Genomic DNA, 22009 nt, shown 5'->3' with positions numbered 1-22009 from the left:
AGAACTCTAAGAGCCATCAGGAGAGAAAGGACACACCAAGAACAAGATCAAAGAAATTCAGAAACTCCAATCATGGCCGATAATAACAACAAGCCAAGACTCCTAATAGACTACGGAGCTCCATCTATAGAAGGATTCCAGCCCAGTGTTACAAGACCTGCATTGGAAGCCAACAATTTCGAATTAAAATCGGCATGGCTCTCGATGATTCAACAGACCCAATTTGGGGGTTCACCAACAGAAAATCCACATTACCACCTCCAGTGCTTTCTTGCCCTATGTGACACATTCAAGATGAATGGAGTTTTTGATCAAGCTATAAGACTCAGAGCATTTCCATTCTCCCTTTGAGATAGAGCAAGGAAGTGGTTACTTTCTTAACCAGCTGGAACATTCACCACTTGCGAAGACCTCTCACAAGCTTTTCTAGCAAGGTATTTCCCACCTACAAAGACTACAAAGTTAAGAATTGAACTCAACACCTTTAGACAAAAGGAAGGTGAATCACTTTATGACACATGGGAGAGGTATAAAGACCTGCAGAGGGAATGTCCACACCATGGCATAGAGGATTGGCTCCTAGTTCAAAATTTCTATAATGGGTTATTGCTCTCTACAAGGAGCACAGTAGATTTAGCTACAGAAGGTGACCTAATAGAGAAAACGGTAACACAAGCACTTAAACTTCTGGAGAGAGTTGCGTATCATAACTATGAGTGGTCAAATGAAAGGGGAAATATAAGGAGGACAACAAGGATCCTGGAAGTGGATGCCCTAAGTATGATAAATGCTCAGTTTGACCAGCTAATGAAGAAGCTTGATAGAATGCAAGCCAACACTGTTGGAACAAGCAACCAACACTGCGACAACTGTGGAGGAGGATATATGACTTTGGAATGTAACAACTTAAATGAATCCTCCGTAGAACAGATGAACTATGTGAATAATGGAGGAAACTTCAACCAGAGGTAGCTCAACAACCCATATTCAAATACTTACAACCCTGGATGGAGGAACCACCACAATTTCTTATGGTCCTACTCGCAGAATCAGCCCATGAATAAGCCGTAAGGGTATAGACCACCAACACCCCTTGGATTTTAAAATAGAGGATAAAACTTTGCACAGCCACCACCACCTCCTCAAGCTCAACAGCCTATACCAAAGTTGACTATGGAATCCATGATGAAAGGGTTTCCTAGTAGCCCAACAACAGAAGAATGAAATGATTAAGCAGCTACCTTCTAGAATGGACCAACTTACCACCCACAATAAGATGCTTGAAAATCAAATTACTCAACAGTCAGGTTCTTCAAATAAGACTACTAGTAAGCTACCTAGTCAACTAGAGATGAACCCAAAGAAGCATTGTAAAGCGGTTACGTTGAGGAGTGGAGGAGTTTTAGAACAGTCAGAGGAAGAATCAACTGAGAAAACCCCTGATAAATCTGAAAACCAAACAGAGGAGAGAGAGGAAGAAGCCAAAGAGGACCAGGAAGAGGAAGCAAATAAGAAGAAGAAACTACCAGAGCTATATCAACCTCCTCTCGGAGATTCCAGAAAGCCAAATTGGATAAGCAGTTAGAAAGTTTCTAGAAGTTTTGAAAAAGCTTTACATTAATATTCCTTTCACAAAAGCAATTTCTCAGATGCCATCCTATACTAAGTTCCTTAAAGAGATTCTTTCAAAGAAAAGAAAACTGGAAGACTATGAGACTGTTGCTCTTACAGAGGAATGCAGTGCCATATTGCAAAACAAGCTACCGCCAAAGCTGAAAGATCCAGGAAGCTTCTCCATACCTTATCTTATAGGTGACATGAGGATAGATAAGGCCCTTTGTGATCTTATAGCAAGTGTAAGTCTAATGCCCTTATCAGTATGTCAAAAGCTGGAGGTAGGAGAGCTTAAACCTATAACAATATCACTACAACTGGCTGATCGATCTGTCAAATACCCTGCGGGCATTCTAAAAAATCCCCATCAAAGTGGGAAAATTCTTCATCCTAGTTGATTTTGTTGTCTTGGAAATGGAGGAGGGTGTCTAAATTCTATCATCCTGGGAAGACCTTTCTTGGCAACCGCCGGAGCCATAATATATGTTAAAAATGGGCAGTTATATGACATTATCACTTTAGGCAATCCGTACGTTCCATTGTTCTGGTGACCAATATTTGTCCGGATAGTCAGAATATCTGGAACTACATTTAAACTAGAGTGAGGAGTCATAAATAATCTAAATAATGATAAGAAAAATTAAGAAAAAATTTAAGAGATGAAATGCAAAGAGGTTAAATGAGTCGGAGCTACGGTGATGGGTAACCTAACGAAAAGCGATTGTGAAAACGGTTGTCAACCCTAGACCCGTGGGGAACCCTATAAAATAATTATTTAAGAATTAATTGGAGAATTTATAAAGTTTAAATGGCAATAAAAGTGCCTAGAAAATACAAGAAAATTTAGTCAATCGGTACAAACAATTGTAACTCGATGAACACAACTAAGGGCATTTTGGTCATTTCACTCTTAGAGATGAATTTTGACCTAAATGTCAATTAAAATTGTAGAGATTAAAACACTAAGAATGAATTAAAATCACGAAGTGTGAAATAGAAATGGGAAAAGAAAAGAAAAGAAATGAAAAAAAAAATCAAATTTATGACATAAGCATGACCAAGCATGACATCATTAAATTCTAAGAACCTATGAACATAAGACACCCATTTATTTTGTTTTATTTTAAGTGATAATCATCTTCTTCTCCAGCCATTCTCCCATCCAGCCCTCTCTCTTCCATTTTCCTCTCAAATTCTTTCATTTTCCTATCATTGAAACACCTTTTCAAGCTTTCAAACCATTACCTTCCTTCACCAAAATTATTGGCAACCTTGATAAACCTCCATTCCCAGCCATAAAACACAAGGAAAGTGGGAAGAAAAGTGAAAGGAAAATTTTGATGATAGCCCAAAAGAGGTGAATCAAGTGTTGGGTTGATTGAAGGTTGCTTGGAGCTAGAAGAACAAGGTTAGTTCTATTCTCTGCCTTTCCTCTTCTTGTAAACTTAAAGTTAAGTATGAATATGGAAAGAATTGCAAGGAAATTTGAGAAACTATACATGTTTGATTGAAGAGATATTTTGGCTAGCATGTGTAATTGTGGGAATTGATGAATTTAATTGAAATTAAATGTGTTTATTGGAGTTGCTTAGTATGTATATGTGATTAGAATGTTAGATTGCATGGTTTGAATGAAATGGAAATTGTGGAAGCTATGGTTTGGAACTAAATTTGGGGAATTGATGCAATGCTTTCAATTGAAGTTGTTGAGGTTGATTATTGACTAATTAAAGTGCATTGAATGTTATTTGAAGTTGGAAGTTGTGTCGAATGGTGGTATTGGGAGTGTTGTTCGTGTGCAGGGAATTCTGGATCTATGAGTCCAGTGTGTTTAGATGAGCATAAGTAGAGCTAGATAGCTCCAATTGGTGTCAGGCCAATTGGAGATGAAATTTCAAACCTAAAGCCAAAATTTTCATGAAGAAACCTAGCTCAGAAACTACCCACAAAATGCCTTAAAATTTGTTTGAATCTGGGTAACTAAAAGCTGGACCTAGAGAAATGACCATATGAACAGTGAATATTTAAATGGCCATAACTCACTCTAGAAAGGTCAGAATGACCTGATTTTTGAACCCATGGAAAGCTTAGACATAGTAGAACATTTTTCATGGTGACTAGGAATCCTAATTCTGATCCTAACCTAATCAAATTGTTAACTAAATTTAGTCCAACAAAACCGCTAGAACCAAAATCTAACTAGAAAAACCTGAACATTGACCTATCCGATCAGTTGTGGCAAAAATGCTATAACTTGGTCCACAAAATTGCAAATGCAGTGAAACCAAAGTCAATATTTTTATAAGACCTAGAAATACAATTTTTGAGTTTTGACCAAAACCCAGAACCTAATGGAATATGGATAATTTGCTAGGACAAGTTAGTACTTCCAATCCTGAATTTCTAAACCTGAACCAAAATGCCAATTGACCCCGAGATAGTAGTTATGACATAATTTTCACTAGGAAATTTCAATGAGGATGAACCAAATTGACCCGAAACCCTAAGAAATAGAGTTATAACTTTGTTGTTTTGACCAGAATTCAAATCTTAAGGGAACTTAGAGAAATTGTTAGGAGAAATTAGAACTCCAAACTTGGAATTCCTGAATTTGAGGTATTTGGTCATTTGACCCCTAGATGGTTAAAAGACCATAAATTTCTCTAGAAAACTTCAATTGACATGATCCAAAATGATCTAAAAAGTAAGATGAAGGCCTAAAACTTTGTTTTAGAGACCTAGACTCAATTCTAAGCCTAAGTCATTCGAAATATATGAAGAAGAAGATGGGAAATCCTAAAACTAGTAGTCTTACAGGGTTCAGCACCCTGGACAATCCTTAATCAATTGATTATAACTAGAGTTATACCACTTCAAATTGAATGATTCAAAAGGGAAATTTAACTTAACACATAAAGAAAAAACTTTCATGAAGGAAGTATGGCCAAATGAACTATGCATCTTGGCCAATTTGATAGAGGAAATTAAGGCATAAAATCTGAAATCCATGAAATGTTCATGGATTACTTAGAATATGAATGGTAACTCACCTAAATGACTTAACGAACACCTAAATCATGTGAATAGGTAGTTAGGACTTGTATTTCCATCACAAATAGAACTCATACTACATTAGTAATAAAACTTGAAATATGAATTGTAATCAACATAGATGATATGATCAATGAATAAATTATGTAAAAATGTGATTTGGAAATTTATACTTCTACCATGAATAGAATTAAAATGCTATAAAATATAAATGGAATATATATAATGAAATAATGAAACATATGAACCCTTAATGGTACTAATGTGCCCATGTATTACCTAGACATATGTGTCAGATTAGATAGATTGACATGCCAATAGAGGATTGTTAAGTAGCACTGCATAAGGCTTTATGCCCGTATTCATGGCTTTATGCCCGCATTTATGGCTTGTATGCCCGACTATTTGTTAGCATGGCCTTTTAGCCATATTGATTGCATACGTGGTTGATATTATGCGTCCCATGATATGATGGCGTGAGGCGCCACAGTGTCCAGTGTTAGCTATATTGATTGCATACGTGTTTGATATTCTACGTCCCATGGTATGACGGCTCGAGGCACCACGGTGTCCAATGCCAAGGACTTGCATATCTAGTCCAGTTAGCCTGTATAGGTTACTTGGGCAGTGAAATAAGTTAAAAATATTAGAAATTAAACAAATAAGTGAGAAAGACCTAAAATGAACTAGATTAGTTATAAAAATTTAATTGTTATGAAATAATCCAAAACATATATAAAATGTTAAGTAAAGTAATAAAAAGACTAGTAAAATAAGTATAACTTAAATAATTATTACAAATACATCTTCCATAACAATATGAACACAAATTCAATATTTATATTTATTTTGTATATTATATATGATTATTGTAACTTATGAAATAAGCGCTTCTAGAGAGCAACATAAATAATGAAAGATATCTGTAACACCCTCACTGTAGCATTTTCGTACATTCTACTGTTCCGGTGATCGGTGTTAGTCTGGACAGCTAGAACATCGGGAAAAATATTTAAACTAAAGTGAGGAACCATAATTAACTCAAATATTAATAAGAAAAATTTAGGAAAAATTTTAGAAATAAAATACAACCAAGATAAATGAGCCGGTGCCCTAGCAATGGGTAACCCAGTGGGAAGTTGCGATCTTCGCAGCTAGAAGCCCTAAACCTAGGGAAAAATTCAGAAAATAATTTTTGAGACTCCAGAGAAGATCATTGAGGTTTGTATGCCATTAGAATGCCAAGAAAATATTTAGAAAAATTTTTCGATCGGTACAGACAATTTTGGCTCAATAAGCCAAATAGAGGGCATTTTGGTCATTTCGTCTTCAGAGATGATTTTTGGCCGACTTGTCTAGTTAAGTAAATAATTATTATGACATAAAATGTGAATAAATATTGTTAAAAATTGAATTGAAAATGAGTAGAAAAGAAAAAAAAGAAAAATGAAAGAAATTGGGAATTATGATATCACATGATGTCATTAACATGCCCCCACCTAATCATAATTTGACAAATTAAATAAAGAGATAAAAATGAGATAAAAACAAAGACCAAACAGCCATCTTCCTCATTTTTTCTTCTCATTACCGGAAATCTCTCATCTCTCTCTTCCATGAAAAAAATTTCTTCATCTCTCTTACTTTTCATTGATTTCCCTCCACAAAACCCTAGACCTCCTTCATTAAAACTTGTCTACACTACTTGGGAAGGTGTTTGGCTGCCATGAAAACCAAAGAAAGTGAAGGAAATTAAAGGGAAAATTCTGTCCTCCTAAGGTTAGTGCTAACTCTCACATTTTTCTTTTTATTCCATGTTAGGAAGTTCAAGTGAATGAGAAATTGTTAAGAAATTGAATAAAACACTTATGTAGGAGTATGTATGAATTGTGGTAGCCAAGAGAGGGTTAGGGTTTTGATGGTTTAATTGCAATTAGGATTGTATATTAATGTCAATTAATGTATACATATGAATTGGAGTTGAATGGAGTTGAATCTTTTTGAGTTTGTATGAGAATGAGATTTGATGAATTAGGGTTAGTATGAAAATTGGAGATATTGTGTTTGAATGGTTAATTGGAGTTCTAATGGTCAATTAGTGACCATTTGATGAAGTTTGACCCTAAATTGGAAGTAATTGTGGTCTTGAAATTGAAAGTGGTAAGCTGCCCCCATTGTGCCAAAATACTGGACTTGCGTCCAGTATATTCCTAGGGTTATAACTAGAGCTATGTTACTCCAATTGGTTCAAGGCCAATTGGAAATAAAACTAAACACATAATGGCACAACTTTGGTGAAGAAACCCTACCCAGAAAACTAAACCAAGTTGACCTAAAAATTACCCTAATCCAGGTGACCAACAGGTTGTCCCTGGAAAATGACTAAATGAACAGTGTTTGTTCAAATGTTCATAACTCAGTGTAGAAAAGTTGAATTGATCTAAAATTCTACCAACAGAAAGATGAGACATAGACCTACAACTTTCATGAAGAACATAAATCCAAATTCTGACAATAACCTAGTCATATTGCCAACCAAACTTAGGTTACCAAATCTGGCAAAACCAAATTGCCCAGAAATTCTGGGTACAGGTCAATCCGGCTAGTTATGGTAAAATGACCATAACTTGAGCTACAAAACTCCAAATAGGGTAATTTAAAAAGGGAATTAAAGAAGACACAATAAGGAACAACTTTGATGAAGAAAAGTTAGCCCAGTATCCACTGTAAAATTGTCCAATGCAACAATAAACTTAGGTAATAAAAACTGAAAATTTAGAAATGCATCTAGGGGACTTTAAATTGCAATTGGCAATTAATACTAGCAAATGTAAAACTCAAAATGTGGGATCTTGGTGTAATTAGAATTAACATATCCATTAAGTATGAAAAAGTCAACATTTTGGTTGACTAGTAAGGTGAATAGTAATCAAAATGATTAGCAAACTAAGATGAAGACCTAGAACCAATTCTAAGCTTAAATGCTTAGAATTGTATGACAAATGTGGACTGTGCATCCTATTCAAAATTGTTAAAGGGAAATTAAGGCCATAAATTTGAAATCTATGAAATGTTCATGGATTACTTGAAACATGAAAAATAAGTCACCTAATTGATGTGAATAGATAGTTAGGGCTTATATGCCCATCACAAATAGAATTCATTAGCAACTCAACTTGAAATATAAAATTTGTAATTACATAAGTAAATTTTTGAATGTATAAATGAGAAAGGAAAAATGTTTTGAATACAATGGTACATGTGAACCATTGTTTAGAATTGTGATCAATATGAATAACATAATGAATGAATAAATAAACCATATTATTGTATGAATGAGACATTAGTTCTCATTATTGTAGAAAGGAAAAGTACTTTGAGTACAATGGTATAAAAGGATAATTGATGTGAATTGTGATCATATAAATGATCAAATGAATGTATAAATTATAATTTAAATTTATCATGAAATAATAAAGTCATAAAATACAATATATTAATATTTAATGATATTATGTGCCTTTGTATGTCCTAGACATGTGTGCCAGATTGGATAGTTTGGCATGCCAATAGGGTATTGTTTTAGCTGTACTGCGAAAGACTTTATGCCTACATTCATGGCTTTATGCCCGCACTCATGGCTTTTATGCCCGATTATGTGTTATCATGCCTCTTTAGCCATACTGACTACATACGTGATTGACGTTCCGTGTCCCATGGTATGACGGCCGAGGCACTGCGGTGTCTAGTGCCAACGACCCGTTATCAAGTTTAGTCAGCCTGTCATAGGTTACTTGGATAGTCTAATTTATTAAAATAAGTTGCGAATATTAGCAATTAAAAATGCTAGAAAGTAAATAAATGAGAAGAAGTTTTGAAATAAATTGCATTAGCTCCAAATTTTTGTTCCTTAGAATGATCTGAAGTAAATTAAATTAGAGCTAAAAATTTTAAATATTATGAAATGATTGTAAACAACTTAAAAAGTATCGAGGAAGTGATAAAAAGACTAGTAGAAGAATTATAACCTAAATAACATTACAAATGTGATTTTCATAAAAGTATAGGTATAAGTATAAATTTTAGATTTATTTGTACTTTATATAAATGATTATTGTAAACTTATGAAAGAAGTGATTCTAGAGAGCAACATAAATGATAAAAGAAAATGTACTACATAAATAACAAAAAAGAAATGTATTGTATTGCAAATTTCATATGAATCCAGTAAAATTCTTGAGTATAGAAAATATGCTCCAATTACTTTTACTTGTTATATTATTTTCTTGTTATATTATTGCACGACTAAGCAGCAATGCTTAACGCGATGGATTTGTTTCCTCACGCAGGTACTGGAGTTAAAGCTCAGCGAATACCAAACAGAGATTTTGGAGTTCTGATCTGCAGAGTGTTCAAGGTTGTCACTTCCTCAGCAATGCATGTAGATAGGGCCCATATAGATCATATTATGTATTTTGCACATTATAATTAGTTATTATTTGTAATGTAAACTATGAAGTGTATGTTAAAATATAGATTATGGAACTATAATTAATTTATAGATCATACAAAAGTATGAATTTATGTAATCAGTCTGTAAATCATATAAATTAATGAAACTTGAGAATATATATATAAATTATGCATGAATGAAAATGCATGGAAATGAATATGAAATTGAGATATATGAATGAGATATGAATTATGTGATGGTTATGAGAATAATTGATCAGATTTTTATTGTAAAATATTATTGAAAATTTCAAGCAGGTGAATAGTAAAGTACGCCAACTGATAATAAAACAAGGGAAACTCCATTAGTTTCTCCGTCAAAAAATAATCGATATTAAATATAATGAGAAAATTTTTTTTTAAAGAAATAAAGTAAGATTAGTTAGGGTGCTCCGGCACCGAATGCAGCACACCTCGCTCGATTACACTGTAGTTGGGTGAGAGGATTGAGACTAAGGAGAAAGTGAAGTATGATAACATGGAAATGTGTAGAAATAAGGAGGTAGTAGTTCATCGATTGCTTATGTCAAGTAAATTTCGAGGACGAAATTCAAATTAGAGGGGAAGAGTTATAACACCCCTACTGTAGCATTTCCGTACATTCTATTGTTCCGGTGACCCGTGTCAGTCCAGACAGCTAGAACTTCTGAAAAAATATTTAAACTAAAGTGAGGAACCATAATTAACTCAAATATTAATAAGAAAAATTTAGGAAAAATTTTAGAAATAAAATACAACCAAGTTAAATGAGTTGGTGCCCTAGCGATGGATAACCCAGTGGGAAGTTGCGGTCTTCGCAACTAGAAGCCCTAAACCCAGAGTAAAATTCATAAAATAATTTTTGAGACTCCAAAGAAGAGTCATTGAGGTTTCTATTGCATTAGAATGCTAAGAAAATATTTAGAAAATTTTTTCGATCAGTGCAGACGATTTTGGCTCAACAAGCCAAATGGAGGTCATTTTGGTCATTTCGTCTTCAGAGATGATTTTTGGCCGACTTGTCCAGTTAAGTAAATAATTATTATGACATAAAATGTGAATAAATATTGTTAAAAATTGAAATTGAAAATGAGTAGAAAAGAAAAAAAAGAAAAATGAAAGAAATTGGGAATTATGACATCACATGATGTCATTAACATGCCCCCACCTAATCATAATTTGACAAATTAAATAAAGAGATAAAAATGAGATAAAAACAAAGACCAAACAGTCATCTTCCTCATTTTTTCCTCTCATTGCTGGAAATCTCTCATCTCTCTCTTCCATGAAAAAAATTTCTTCATCTCTCTTAATTTTCATTGATTTCCCTCCACAAAACCCTAGACCTCCTTCATTAAAACTTGTCTACACTACTTGGGAAGGTTTTTGGCTGCCAAGAAAACCAAAGAAAGTGAAGGAAATTGAAGGGAAAATTCTGTCCTCCTAAGGTTAGTGCTAACTCTCACATTTTTCTTTTTATTCCATGTTAGGAAGTTCAAGTGAATGAGAAATTGTTAAGAAATTGAATAAAACACTTATGTAGGAGTATGTATGAATTGTGGTAGCCAAGAGAGGGTTAGGGTTTTGATGGTTTAATTGCAATTAGGTTTGTATATTAATGTCAATTAATGTATACATATGAATTGGAGTTGAATGGAGTTGAATCTTTTTGAGTTTGTATGAGAATGAGATTTGATGAATTAGGGTTAGTATGAAAATTGGAGATATTGTGTTTGAATGGTTCATTGGAGTTCTAATGGTCAATTAGTGACCATTTGATAAAGTTTGACCCTAAATTGGAAGTAATTGTGGTCTTGAAATTGAAAGTGGTATGCTACCCCCATTGTGCAAGAATACTGGACTTGCGTCCAGTGTATTCCTAGGGTTATAACTTGAACTATGTTACTCCAATTGGTTCAAGACCAATTGGACATGAAACTAGACACATATTGGCACAACTTTGGTGAAGAAACCCTGCCCAGAAAAACAAACCAAGTTGACCTAAAAATTACCCTAATCCGGGTGACCAATAGGTTGTCCCTGAAAAATAACCAAATGCTAGTGTTTGTTCAAATGGTCATAACTTGGTGTAGAAAAGTTGAATTGAACTAAAATTTTACCAGCAGAAAGCTGAGACATAGACCTACAACTTTCATGAGAACACAAATCCAAATTCTGACAATAACCTAGTTATATTACCAACCAAACTTAGGTCACCAAATCTGGCAGAACCAAATTGCCCAGAAATTCTGGGTACAGGTCAATTCGGCCATTTATGGTAAAATGACTATAACTTGAGCTACAAAACTCCAAATGGAGTCATTTAAAAAGGGAATTGAAGAAGACACAATAAGGAACAACTTTGATTAAGAAAAGTTAGCCCAGTTTCCACTGTAAAATTGTCCAATGGAACAGTAAACTTAGGTAATCAAAACTGAAAATTTAGAAATGCATCTAGAGGACTTTAAATTTCAATTGGCAATTAGTACTAGCAAATGTAAAAATCAAAATGTGGGATCTTGGTGTAATTAAAATTAACATATTCATTAAGTATGAAAAAGTCAACATTTTGATTGACTAGTAAGGTGAATAGTAATCAAAATGATTAGCAAACAAAGATGGAGACCTAGAACCAATTCTAAGCTTAAATGCTTAGAATTATATGACAAATGTGGACTGTGCATCCCAGTTAAAATTGTTAAAGGGAAATTATGGCTATAAATTTGAAATCCATGAAATGTTCATGAATTGCTTGAAATATGAAAAATAAGTCACCTAATTGATGTGAATAGATAATTAGGGCTTATATGCCCATCACAAATAGAATTCATAAAATATTAGTAACTCAACTTGAAATATAAAATTTGTAATTACATAAGTAGATTTTTGAATGTATAAATGAGAAAGGAAAAATGTTTTGAATACAATGGTACATGTGAACCATTGTTTAGAATTGTGATCAATATGAATAACATAATGAATGAATAAATAAACCATATTAATGTATGAATGAGACATTAGTTCTCATTATTGTAGAAAGGAAAAGTACTTTGAGTACAATGGTATAAAAGGATAATTGATGTGAATTGTGATCATATAAATGATCAAATGAATGTATAAATTATAATTGAAATTTATCATGAAATATTGAATTCATAAAACACAATATATTAATATTTAATAATATTATGTGCCCTTGTATTGCCTAGACATGTGTGTCAGATTGGACAGTTTGGCATGCCAATAGGGTATTATTTTAGCAGTACTGCGAAAGGCTTTATGCCTGCACTCATGGCTTTATGCCCGCACTCATGGCTTTATGCCCGCACTCATGGCTTTTATGCCCGATTATAAGTATCATGGCTTTTTAGCCATACTGACTTCATACGTGATTGACGTTCTGCGTCCCATAGTATGACAGCCGGAGGCACTGCGGTGTCCAGTGCCAATGACCTGTTATCCAGTTTAGTCAGCCTGTCGTAGGTTACTTGGGCAGTCTAATTTATTAAAATAAGTTACGAATATTAGCAATTAAAAATGAGAAGAAGTTTTGAAATAAATTACATTAGCTCCAAAAATTTGTTCCTTAGAATGATCTGAAGTAAATTAAATTAGTGCTAAAAATTTTAAATATTACGAAATGATTGTAAACAACTTAGAAAGTATCAATGAAGTGATAAAAAGACTAGTATAATAATTATAACCTAAATAGCATTACAAATGTGATTTTCATAAAAATATAGGTATAAGTATAAATTTTAGATTTATTTGTACATTATATAAATGATTATTGTAAACTTATGAAAGAAGTGATTCTAGAGAGCAACATAAATGATAAAAAAAAATGTACTACATAAATGACAAAAAAAAATGTATTGTATGGAAAATTTTATATGAATCCAGTAAAATTCTTGAGTATAGAAAATATGCTCCAATTACTTTTACTTGTTATATTATTTTCTTGTTATATTATTGCACCACTAAGCAGCAATGCTTAGTGCGATGGATTTGTTTCCTCACGCAGGTACTGGAGTTAAAGCCCAACGAATACCAAATAGAGATTTTGGAGTTCTGATCTGCAGAGTGTTCAAGGTTGTCACTTGCTCAGCAATGCATGTAGATAGGGCCCATATATATCATATTATGTATTTTGTACATTATAATTAGTTATTATTTGTAATGTAAACTATGAATTATATGTTAAAATATAGATTATGGAACTATAATTAATTTATAGATCATATAAATTATGAATTTATGTAATCATTCTGTAAATCATGTAAATTAATGAAACTTGAGAATATATATATATAAATTGTGCATGAATGGAAATGCATGGAAATGAATATGAAGTTGAGATATATGAATGAGATGTGAATTATGAGATGGTTATAAGAATAATTGATAAGATTTTTATTGTAAAATATTATTGAAAATTTCAAACAGGTGAATAGTAAAGTATGCCAACTGATAATAAAACAGAGGAAACTTCGTTAGTTTCTCCGTCAAAAATTATTCGATATTAAATATAACGAGAACAAAAATTTTTAAAGAAATAAAGTAAGATAAGTTAGGGTGCTCAGGCACCGAATGTAGCACACCTCACTTGGTTACACTGTTGTCGGGTGAGGGGTGTTGCAATATCCAGTATTGAAAATTTCATATGAAATTAGAAAAATTCTTGAGTATATTGTTTGCCTGGTTTTACAACCCCACAAGTGCACGAATCGCTAACAAGTAATAAAGTGATAAGTAGAGTATCGTTCCCATGAGGAATTTTGTTTAGTAAGTACCACTCTACACAGTAATTTTGACTGTCTAGGCTATCGAATACTTAGAGAATGAAGCTTATTAACTTTAAACACTAAAATGGTAAACTTAAAGCGAAATGGTCTATTTTGAAACAATTCTAGAATTAAGATTTCACACTTGAGTCTTACTAGGGATGTTATCTCGTTTATTTACTGAATTGAGGAATCATTTTCCTTGATGGAAATCAGTCCTAAGTTATCCTAAATCCTCTCTCAAGGCACCTTGGGTGTATTCAAATTAACTTAAACCCTACTTTCGTGGTGATTAAATTAATTAAAATCCTTTAAAATTTTTGACCAATTTTGAAGTTCCACAAAGGTATCAGCCTATGTCTAGGTCAGAATTTCTAGGTTCAAGATCTTGATTTTCTAATGTTAATCTTCACCTTTCAGTGCTTCAATTAACATCTACAATCATGGCTAAGTGGGTACCAGCACGTAGCATGCATTAAGATCACAAGAAATTAAATCAAGAAATGAATCTCAAATCCAATAAATAAAACTTAGCGTTCATCCATAATAATAATAATAATTACAAGCGCTACTCTCTAAAATCCATAATAAGAAAACTACTCACCATGGTGAGTTCAGCAAACATCATGTATAAAGGTAAAAATAATAAAAAGAAAATCATGTAAAAGAAATAAAACACTAAAAATCTGTCTAGGGAGATGAAACAAAGGAACCGAAGAGAGTTGCAGCTTTGATCTTGTGGAGCTTCAACTAAAAAACCTTTTTTGGCACTGATGTTTCTCTCCTCGAGATGGCTAGATTTCTGTTCATCAAAATTCCTCAAAGTTTCTTTCGAAAAGATAAAAAAGAGAGCGAGCCAGCCATCGAACCAATCTTAACAAAAACCAACCCCCTTTTCTGATGTTTTCTTTTTTATTTATAGTTGTTGCTCTAGGGTTAGGTTATTTGTGAGTCCAAAAGGCTTTAGGAGTCTCGTTTGAATCAGGAAATAAGAGCGGGAATTGGAGTCAAAAACTAGTTGCTGCATAGTGCACGGCCCGTGTGTCACTACACGACGTCGGGCCGTGTAACTTGCTGGAGTGGAATTGCGGAGTCTTGCTTTGGCACAGAGAGTTACATGGGTCTGCGCCAACTACACGAGCCTGGTTACACGGGCCGTGTACTATTGTTCCCATAAAGTTCTTCAAGCTTGTCCTTAGCAAAGACTTACACGGGTCTCTGCAGATTACACGAGTCTAATTACATGACCCGTGTACTTGTGTTTCTCATCGATTCTCTTGGCTTTCTTCTGGTAGAGAGTTACATGGGTCTGGGGCTTGGTTTACACGACCTGTGTACTTTGTATCAGTAGCAATTCTTTGTCTCTTGACTCCTCTAAGCTTTCCTTTGCACTCCTATACATCTGGGGCTTCACCCAAACAGTTGAAATGATACAGAAAACATGGAATTAAGGGCTTTACAATAGAAATTACAAAAAACTAATGAAATCAACCATTATGCATAAAAATACTTGCCTAAATGCTGTGAAATAGTATGCAATTGTGTTTAAACTAATTATTCCTCTATACAAGACCATTAATAAGCCACAAATGACCTGTTTTATCGCGATAGATTTGAGAAACACTAACTACCCCAAATTTGCCTCTTTTGTGAGTAATTATGATGAAGTATTTCAATTCCAACTCTATATGCATATCTCAATTTTCTATCTCTACTAATGTAACATGTACTTTTCAAAAGATCAAAAGGTCTTTAAAAGGGTTATAATGGGGTTAAGGGGATAATGACTTGGTTGCCAATGAAAGGTTTTTAGGGAATGCAAATATAAGGATAGCATGTATGCATAAAATCTAAGTATACTAAGTTTGTTTCTACATATTTTGCATGGAGAAGAGAGGCTATTGGCTTTTTATAGTGCCAAGCATGCTTCCATGATACTTATTTTGGGACTTCTTCTCTTTTTTCCTTTTTGTCCTCTCCCCCAAACTCATTGCTTTTGCTGGGTTGGAAAGGCAAATTTTTCTTTGATTTCAATTGCACACTTGCATTCTTTCTTGAGTTCCACATCCTCTCTTCATTTTCCTTATGCATTTTGCTTCCTCAAAAGGGTATGGTAGGTGTTTAGGCTAGGGGCTAGGTAAATAACATGGGTAAGCAATAAATTCTAAGGGATAAACATAGGCTTCAAGTTGGCTATAAGGGATATACATTTTAATTAGGGATGGCTAAGGCTTAGTGAGGCTATATCAAAGAATGTCTTAATTATTTCTTCTTTAAGCATATGCTAGGATTTCGCCTTGATAGGTCCAAGAGATATGTTCTAGAGTTAGTGAGGCATTTTTAGGTTTGATTGTATTTTAAAAATTGTTCTCCTAATTTTACAAGTTCAATGTGATAAATTAATAGTTATGCAGAGGTTTAACTAGTCTAGTTCCATTAAAGAGATTAGTTTATTCACAAGCAACATATTAGAATCCCTTTTTGCCTATCTAGATATGTTCATTCCTCTATCCTGTGGATTCCAATTATTAGCTTACTAAAATTTGGTTATAGTGCTAAGTTTCACAATTTAAAATCCAAAATTTTCAAAATTTTTTAAAAATTCTCAAAAAATTTCGATACACAAGAATAATGTAGCTGAATTTAAACAATGCAATGATGTGCATGTAATGATATGCAAATGCAATTGTATCCCCCCCAAACTCAAACCAGTCATTGTCCTCAATGTTAACATAATATGCAAAATCAGAGAAAATGTACAAAGATTAATAAGAAGCATATTATTTATTAAGCATGGAAAATTTTTGGACACAAAGCAAATAAAAGAGACTTATGATTGCAAGTTAGGACTAAGGCATGTAAGATATTATATTAAAGATCCTATCCTATAGTCCTAGCTCTAAAAGGCCTATAATGATGATGATGATGATGCTGGTGATCCTGGCTCCTCTTCCTCCTCATCTAGCATGTCCAACTTATTGTGGGCTTCCTGGAGGCTGTCTTCGATTGCTCGCATTCTGCCATATATTATGGTCTCCATGCGCTTTAGGTATGCAAGGACTGGATCTATCAGAGGTGGTGTGTATGGGGGCACTCGAATGAGGGACTCTTCGAACATCCACTCTTGGGTTGTAAAGTCTCGCCAGGTCCTTCTCTTGCTTCATCTCTCCAAGGGATGGCATTTCCTTCAGCATCCAGCAAGTAGAATGTGTTGCCCACCCTTTTACATATCCCTATGGATATGCAGATGTTTGATCAATTCTCGACGTTCTAGTGACAAAGCGCTATCTGTGATGTCCTTTTTATGAAGCCGAAGTGGAGGGCAATAGTTGTGACAAGGCCTCCAACCATAATGTGCCCTGTAGACTATTGATAGAGGAGTCAGAGATGGTTGCACAAAAAGAAGCTGGTGCTGCAGCGCTGTCCGGTTACCATACACCATAAAAAAAATAGCTCATTGGCGTTTACAATGCCAAGGCTATCGCCATAGCCCATGATGGTGTGGGCGGCAAACCGATGCATATATCGCAGGGCTAGACTAGTGATGCCTGTGGATTTGGATTTGCTAGAGTTATAGGGCTTTGTGTTCGGGGAAATGGAACTCCAGAAGTTGATGTTGTTGTAGAGCATGTGATTCCTTGGGATCTCTTAGTGGCCGGCACTGTCAAAGCCAAAGATGGCATTGAACTCGTCTATGTTCATCACCCGATCGACACCAAGGAGGTGAAATTCAATCCTGCCCCTGTCCTCCCTATCGGTAGGCCATAAGGTGGCCTTGAAGCTGCCCAAAAATTCCAGCGTAGTGTATTTGTTGGCTAGGAATTGGAGTTGGCAAACCTTGTCCACCCAATGCTATCAAGTAGCCCATTGATTTCATCTTACAACCCGATTTGCTCCAATAGTGGAAAATCCATGTATTTGGTGGAGCTTATTTTTTGGGCATGGAGCTGGGTGCACATTGCCTTGTGGGCATCATCAGGAAATCCCCAAGGAATGGAGATTTCTGGTTATAGAGCAGGTTATGGTGGAGGATGGGCTTGTTGAGATGGTTGGGGAGTGGCTACCCTTGTTCTTGGGCGTTGGGGTGGAGGCTGAGGTGGAGAAGGTGAGGATTCTCTTCTTTGCCTCGAAGAAGAGCCGATCCTTATTGTAGATCTCTTTGCAGGAGCCATGGAAGAGTTTTTGGGAAGGAAAAGAGTAGGGTTTTTGATGAAGAGAGATGAGATTTGAAAGGTTTTTATAGGCTAGGAAGGGAGGAGATGAAGGGTTTTGTGTTTATAAAGGGTTTTAATGCTAGAGATGCATTTAAAGAGTAGTTAGGACTCTTTGTTTCGCACGTTTCATGCCCCAGGAGTTGCGTCTGTGACGAAGTACACAGGTCGTGTATCACTACATAGGTCCCAACATGTAGGGCTGTGTAAATTTCTACTCAAAAAATTTCAAATTCTGTCGTAGTACATAACCTGTGTAAATGAGCTCTGGGAGCCGTGTAACTTTCTATATCTTGAATTTCTTTACTGGATATGTTACACGGCCTGTGTCAAATACTAGGAGGCCTGTGTAAATTTCTAGCTTTAAGTTATTCTGCTAGAGACATTACACGGCCTGTGTAAATTAGGCTATGGACCTGTGTAACTTTTTGTCTCTCTCAGAGTTAAAAATGCAAGAAATTTATGGACTTCCAGAAAGTTACACGAGGCCTATAAAACCAGTACACGACTAGTGTAATATTCTGATTTTTCAAATTTTTGTCAAATGAAAAATTATTATTACCACAACACATGAAATGGGTGTAGAGTTTAGCAATAGAGCTACTTCCCTGGTTTTGTCCAATTTTCCCTTTTGTGGTTTTGACTTGGTGATTCCTTTTCTCTCTTGATCTCTATTCCCCTTTTCAAAAATCCTACAAGATGAAATGCTAATGAGTACAAAACAAAAAAAATCAATATGAAAGAAATGAAAAGAAGAAAAGTTCAGAAAAAACTTTTGGGTTGCCTCCCAAAAAGCGCTTGTTTATAGTCTTTAGCTAGACTTTGCTTATTTATTGTCTGTAGGTACGATGGTCGAGAGTGCAATTGACTCCCATTTCTATGGGTTCTCCCTAAAAGTAAGGCTTCAGCCTTTGCCCATTGACCTTAAATGCACCTGAGGTTTCGCTCCACACTTCTACTGCTATGCGCCTGTCATGCCATCTTTTGGTTTTATCCTTGAAGATTTTAGCGTTTTCGTATGCATCCTGTCGGATTTCTTGTAACTCATTCAGTTGTAAGAGCCTTTTCTCACCAGTAGCTTTGAGGTCAAAGTTTAAGATCTGAATTGCCCAGTAAGCTTTATGCTAAAGTTCAATAGGGAGATGGCATGATTTTCAATAAACCAGTCGGAAGGGTGTTGTGCCAATTGGGGTTTTATATGCTGTGCGATATGCCCATAGTGCATCATCTAACTTCATGCACCAGTCCTTCTTGGATCTGTTTATAGTTTTCTCTAGAATCTGCTTCAGTTCCCTGTTTGAGATTTCTACTTGATCGCTGGTTTGAGGATAATAAGGTGTGGCTACCTTGTGAGTCACTCTATACTTTTTTCAGTAGTGTTTCGAATTGTTGGTTGCAGAAGTGACTTCCTCCATCACTAATTATTGCTCACGGTGTGCCAAATCTTGTGAAAATATTCTTTTTAAGGAACTTATAACCACTTTAGCACCATTGGTTGGTGTTGCAATTGCTTCTACCCATTTTAACACATAATCAACTCCAACCAAAATGTATTTGTTTCCACAGAAAGAGGTAAATGGGCCCATAAAGTCTATTCCCCATACATCAAACAATTCTATTTCAAGTATACCATGTAGTGGCATTTCATTCCTTCTTGAACTGTTACCTGTTCTTTGACATTGATTAGAACCTAGCACAAAGGATCTTACATCCTTAAACAAATATGGCTAGTAAAACCTTGCTTGCAAAATTTTTACTGCGGTTTTTGAAGTGCCGAAATGTCCTCCATATAGAGATGAATGGCAAACATTAATGATACTTTTCATATCTTCCTCTGGTATGCATCTTCTTAATAGCCCATCATTACATCTCTTGTACAGTAGAGGTTCCTCCCATAAGTAATATCTCACATCATGTAGGAATTTCTTCCTTTGCTGATAAGTCATATTTGGAGGCAGTACCCTGCATACAAGAAAATTAATAAAGTCAGCGTACCATGGAGCCTTGGAGAATGCAAGTAATTGTTCATCAGGAAATGAATCATCAATCGGCAAATCTTATTGTGTACTCCAATTTTATTCTGGAGAATGCAAGTAATGTGTACTCCATGGAGCCTTGGAGAATGCAAGTAATGTGTACTCCAATTTTATTCTGGAAAGATGGTCAACTATTACTTTTTTTGGATCCTTTTTTGTCTTTGATTTCAAGGTTAAATTCTTGCAGGAGTAGAATCCATCGAATCAGCCTTGGTTTTGCTTCCTTGTTCAAAAGGTACCAAATTGCAGCATGATCTATGAATACGATGACTTTTGACCCAATGAGGTAAGATCTGAACTTGTCCATTGCAAACACCATTGCTATGAATTCCTTCTCTATGGTGGCATAATTGATTTGCGCTTCATCGAGTGCCTTGCTAGCATAATAAATAGCATAGAGCTTTTTATTTTTTCTTTGCCCGAGCACTGCTCCAACTACATAGTCACTCGCATTGCACATCACCTCAAATGGTAGCTCCCAATTTGGTGGCTGCATTATTGGTGCTGATATCAGGTCTTCTTTGATCCTGCTAAAGGAAACAAGGCAATTTTCATCAAAATCAAAGGGAACATCTTGACTTAACAAGTTATTAAGTGGCTTAGCTATTTTGGAAAAGTCCTTGATGAATCTCCTGTAGAATCCTACATGTCCCAAAAAGCTTCGAACTCCCTTGACTGATATTGGTGGTGGCATGTTTTTAATAATCTCAATTTTTGCTTTATCAACTTCAATTCCTCTTTCTGATATCAAATGTTTCAGAACTATGCCTTCCCTTACCATGAAGTGGCATTTTTCCCAATTTAGGACCAGGTTTGATTCTTCACATCTTTGCAACACCTTAGATAAATTAGCTAGGCAATCATCAAAAGTAGTTCCATAGATAGAAAAATCATCCATAAAAACTTCCATGATATCTTCAATATAATCAGAAAATATAGCCATCATGCATCTTTGAAAGGTAGCAGGGGCATTACAAAGACCAAAAGGCATTCCCCTATATACAAATGTTCCATAGGGACAAGTGAATGTTGTCTTTTCTTGGTCTTCTGGGTGAATAGGAATTTGAAAGAATCCCGAATACCCATCTAGATAACAGAAATAAGAGTGTTTCGCTAACCTTTCTAACATTTGGTCAATGAAGGGGAGAGAGAAATGGTCTTTTCTGGTAGCACTGTTCAATTTCCTATAGTCTATGCACATTCGCCAACCAGTGACTACTCTAGTAGGGATTAGTTTGTTGCTTGCATTTTGGATAACAGTTGTCCCACCTTTCTTAGGAACTACATGTAGTGGACTAACCCATTTACTATAAGAAATTGGGTATATGATACCTGCATCTAATAGTTTTAAGATTTCTTTCTTGACTACTTCTTTCATGTTTGGGTTAAGTCTTCTTTGGTGTTCAATTATGGGTTTACTGTTTTCTTCCATGGGTATCCTATGCATGCAAATCGAAGGGTTGATTCCCTTCAGGTCTTCTATTTTATACCCTATGGCTTTGCTATGAATCATAAGTTCTCTTAACAAAATTTCCTCTTTCAACTTAGACAGGCTAGCATTGATTATAATAGGATATTTAGAATTTGAATCCAGAAATGTGTACCTTAGTGAGGATGGGAGATGTTTAAGCTCTACCTATTTGGCATTTTCCTGGAGCTTACCTTTGGTTTATTCCTCCTTCAACTTCTCCATCTCGGAAGCTTTAACTAAGGGTAGGGGTGGATGAGCTGCTAATTGTTATGCACAGGCTACTATTTCTATATTTTCATCATCCACTGTGTGGTTGTGCACAATACATGCTTCAAGAGGATCTTTAGGATG

The 22009-nt window shown here is 35.0% G+C and overlaps 1 protein-coding gene and 1 non-coding gene across 2 annotated transcripts; one reads left to right on the top strand and one right to left on the bottom strand.

The window, feature by feature from the left end:
• Positions 1 to 459: 459 nt before the first annotated feature.
• LOC131170913 (small nucleolar RNA R71) lies at positions 460 to 566 on the bottom strand. The gene has a single exon (XR_009141677.1). It is a non-coding gene; the product is annotated as a small nucleolar RNA R71 (small nucleolar RNA).
• Positions 567 to 1351: 785 nt separating this feature from the next.
• On the top strand, positions 1352 to 2012 carry LOC131170252 (uncharacterized). Its single transcript, XM_058129313.1, has 2 exons — positions 1352 to 1580; positions 1732 to 2012. The coding sequence occupies exons 1-2, from the start codon at positions 1352 to 1354 to the stop codon at positions 2010 to 2012; spliced, it is 510 nt and encodes a 169-aa protein (XP_057985296.1).
• Positions 2013 to 22009: the final 19997 nt, after the last annotated feature.

Source organism: Hevea brasiliensis, chromosome 11, assembly GCF_030052815.1.
Source record: "Hevea brasiliensis isolate MT/VB/25A 57/8 chromosome 11, ASM3005281v1, whole genome shotgun sequence".
Classification (NCBI taxonomy): Eukaryota; Viridiplantae; Streptophyta; class Magnoliopsida; order Malpighiales; family Euphorbiaceae; genus Hevea; species Hevea brasiliensis.
Note: the sequence above shows the minus strand (reverse complement) of the source record. Positions and strands in the feature narration are given on the sequence as shown.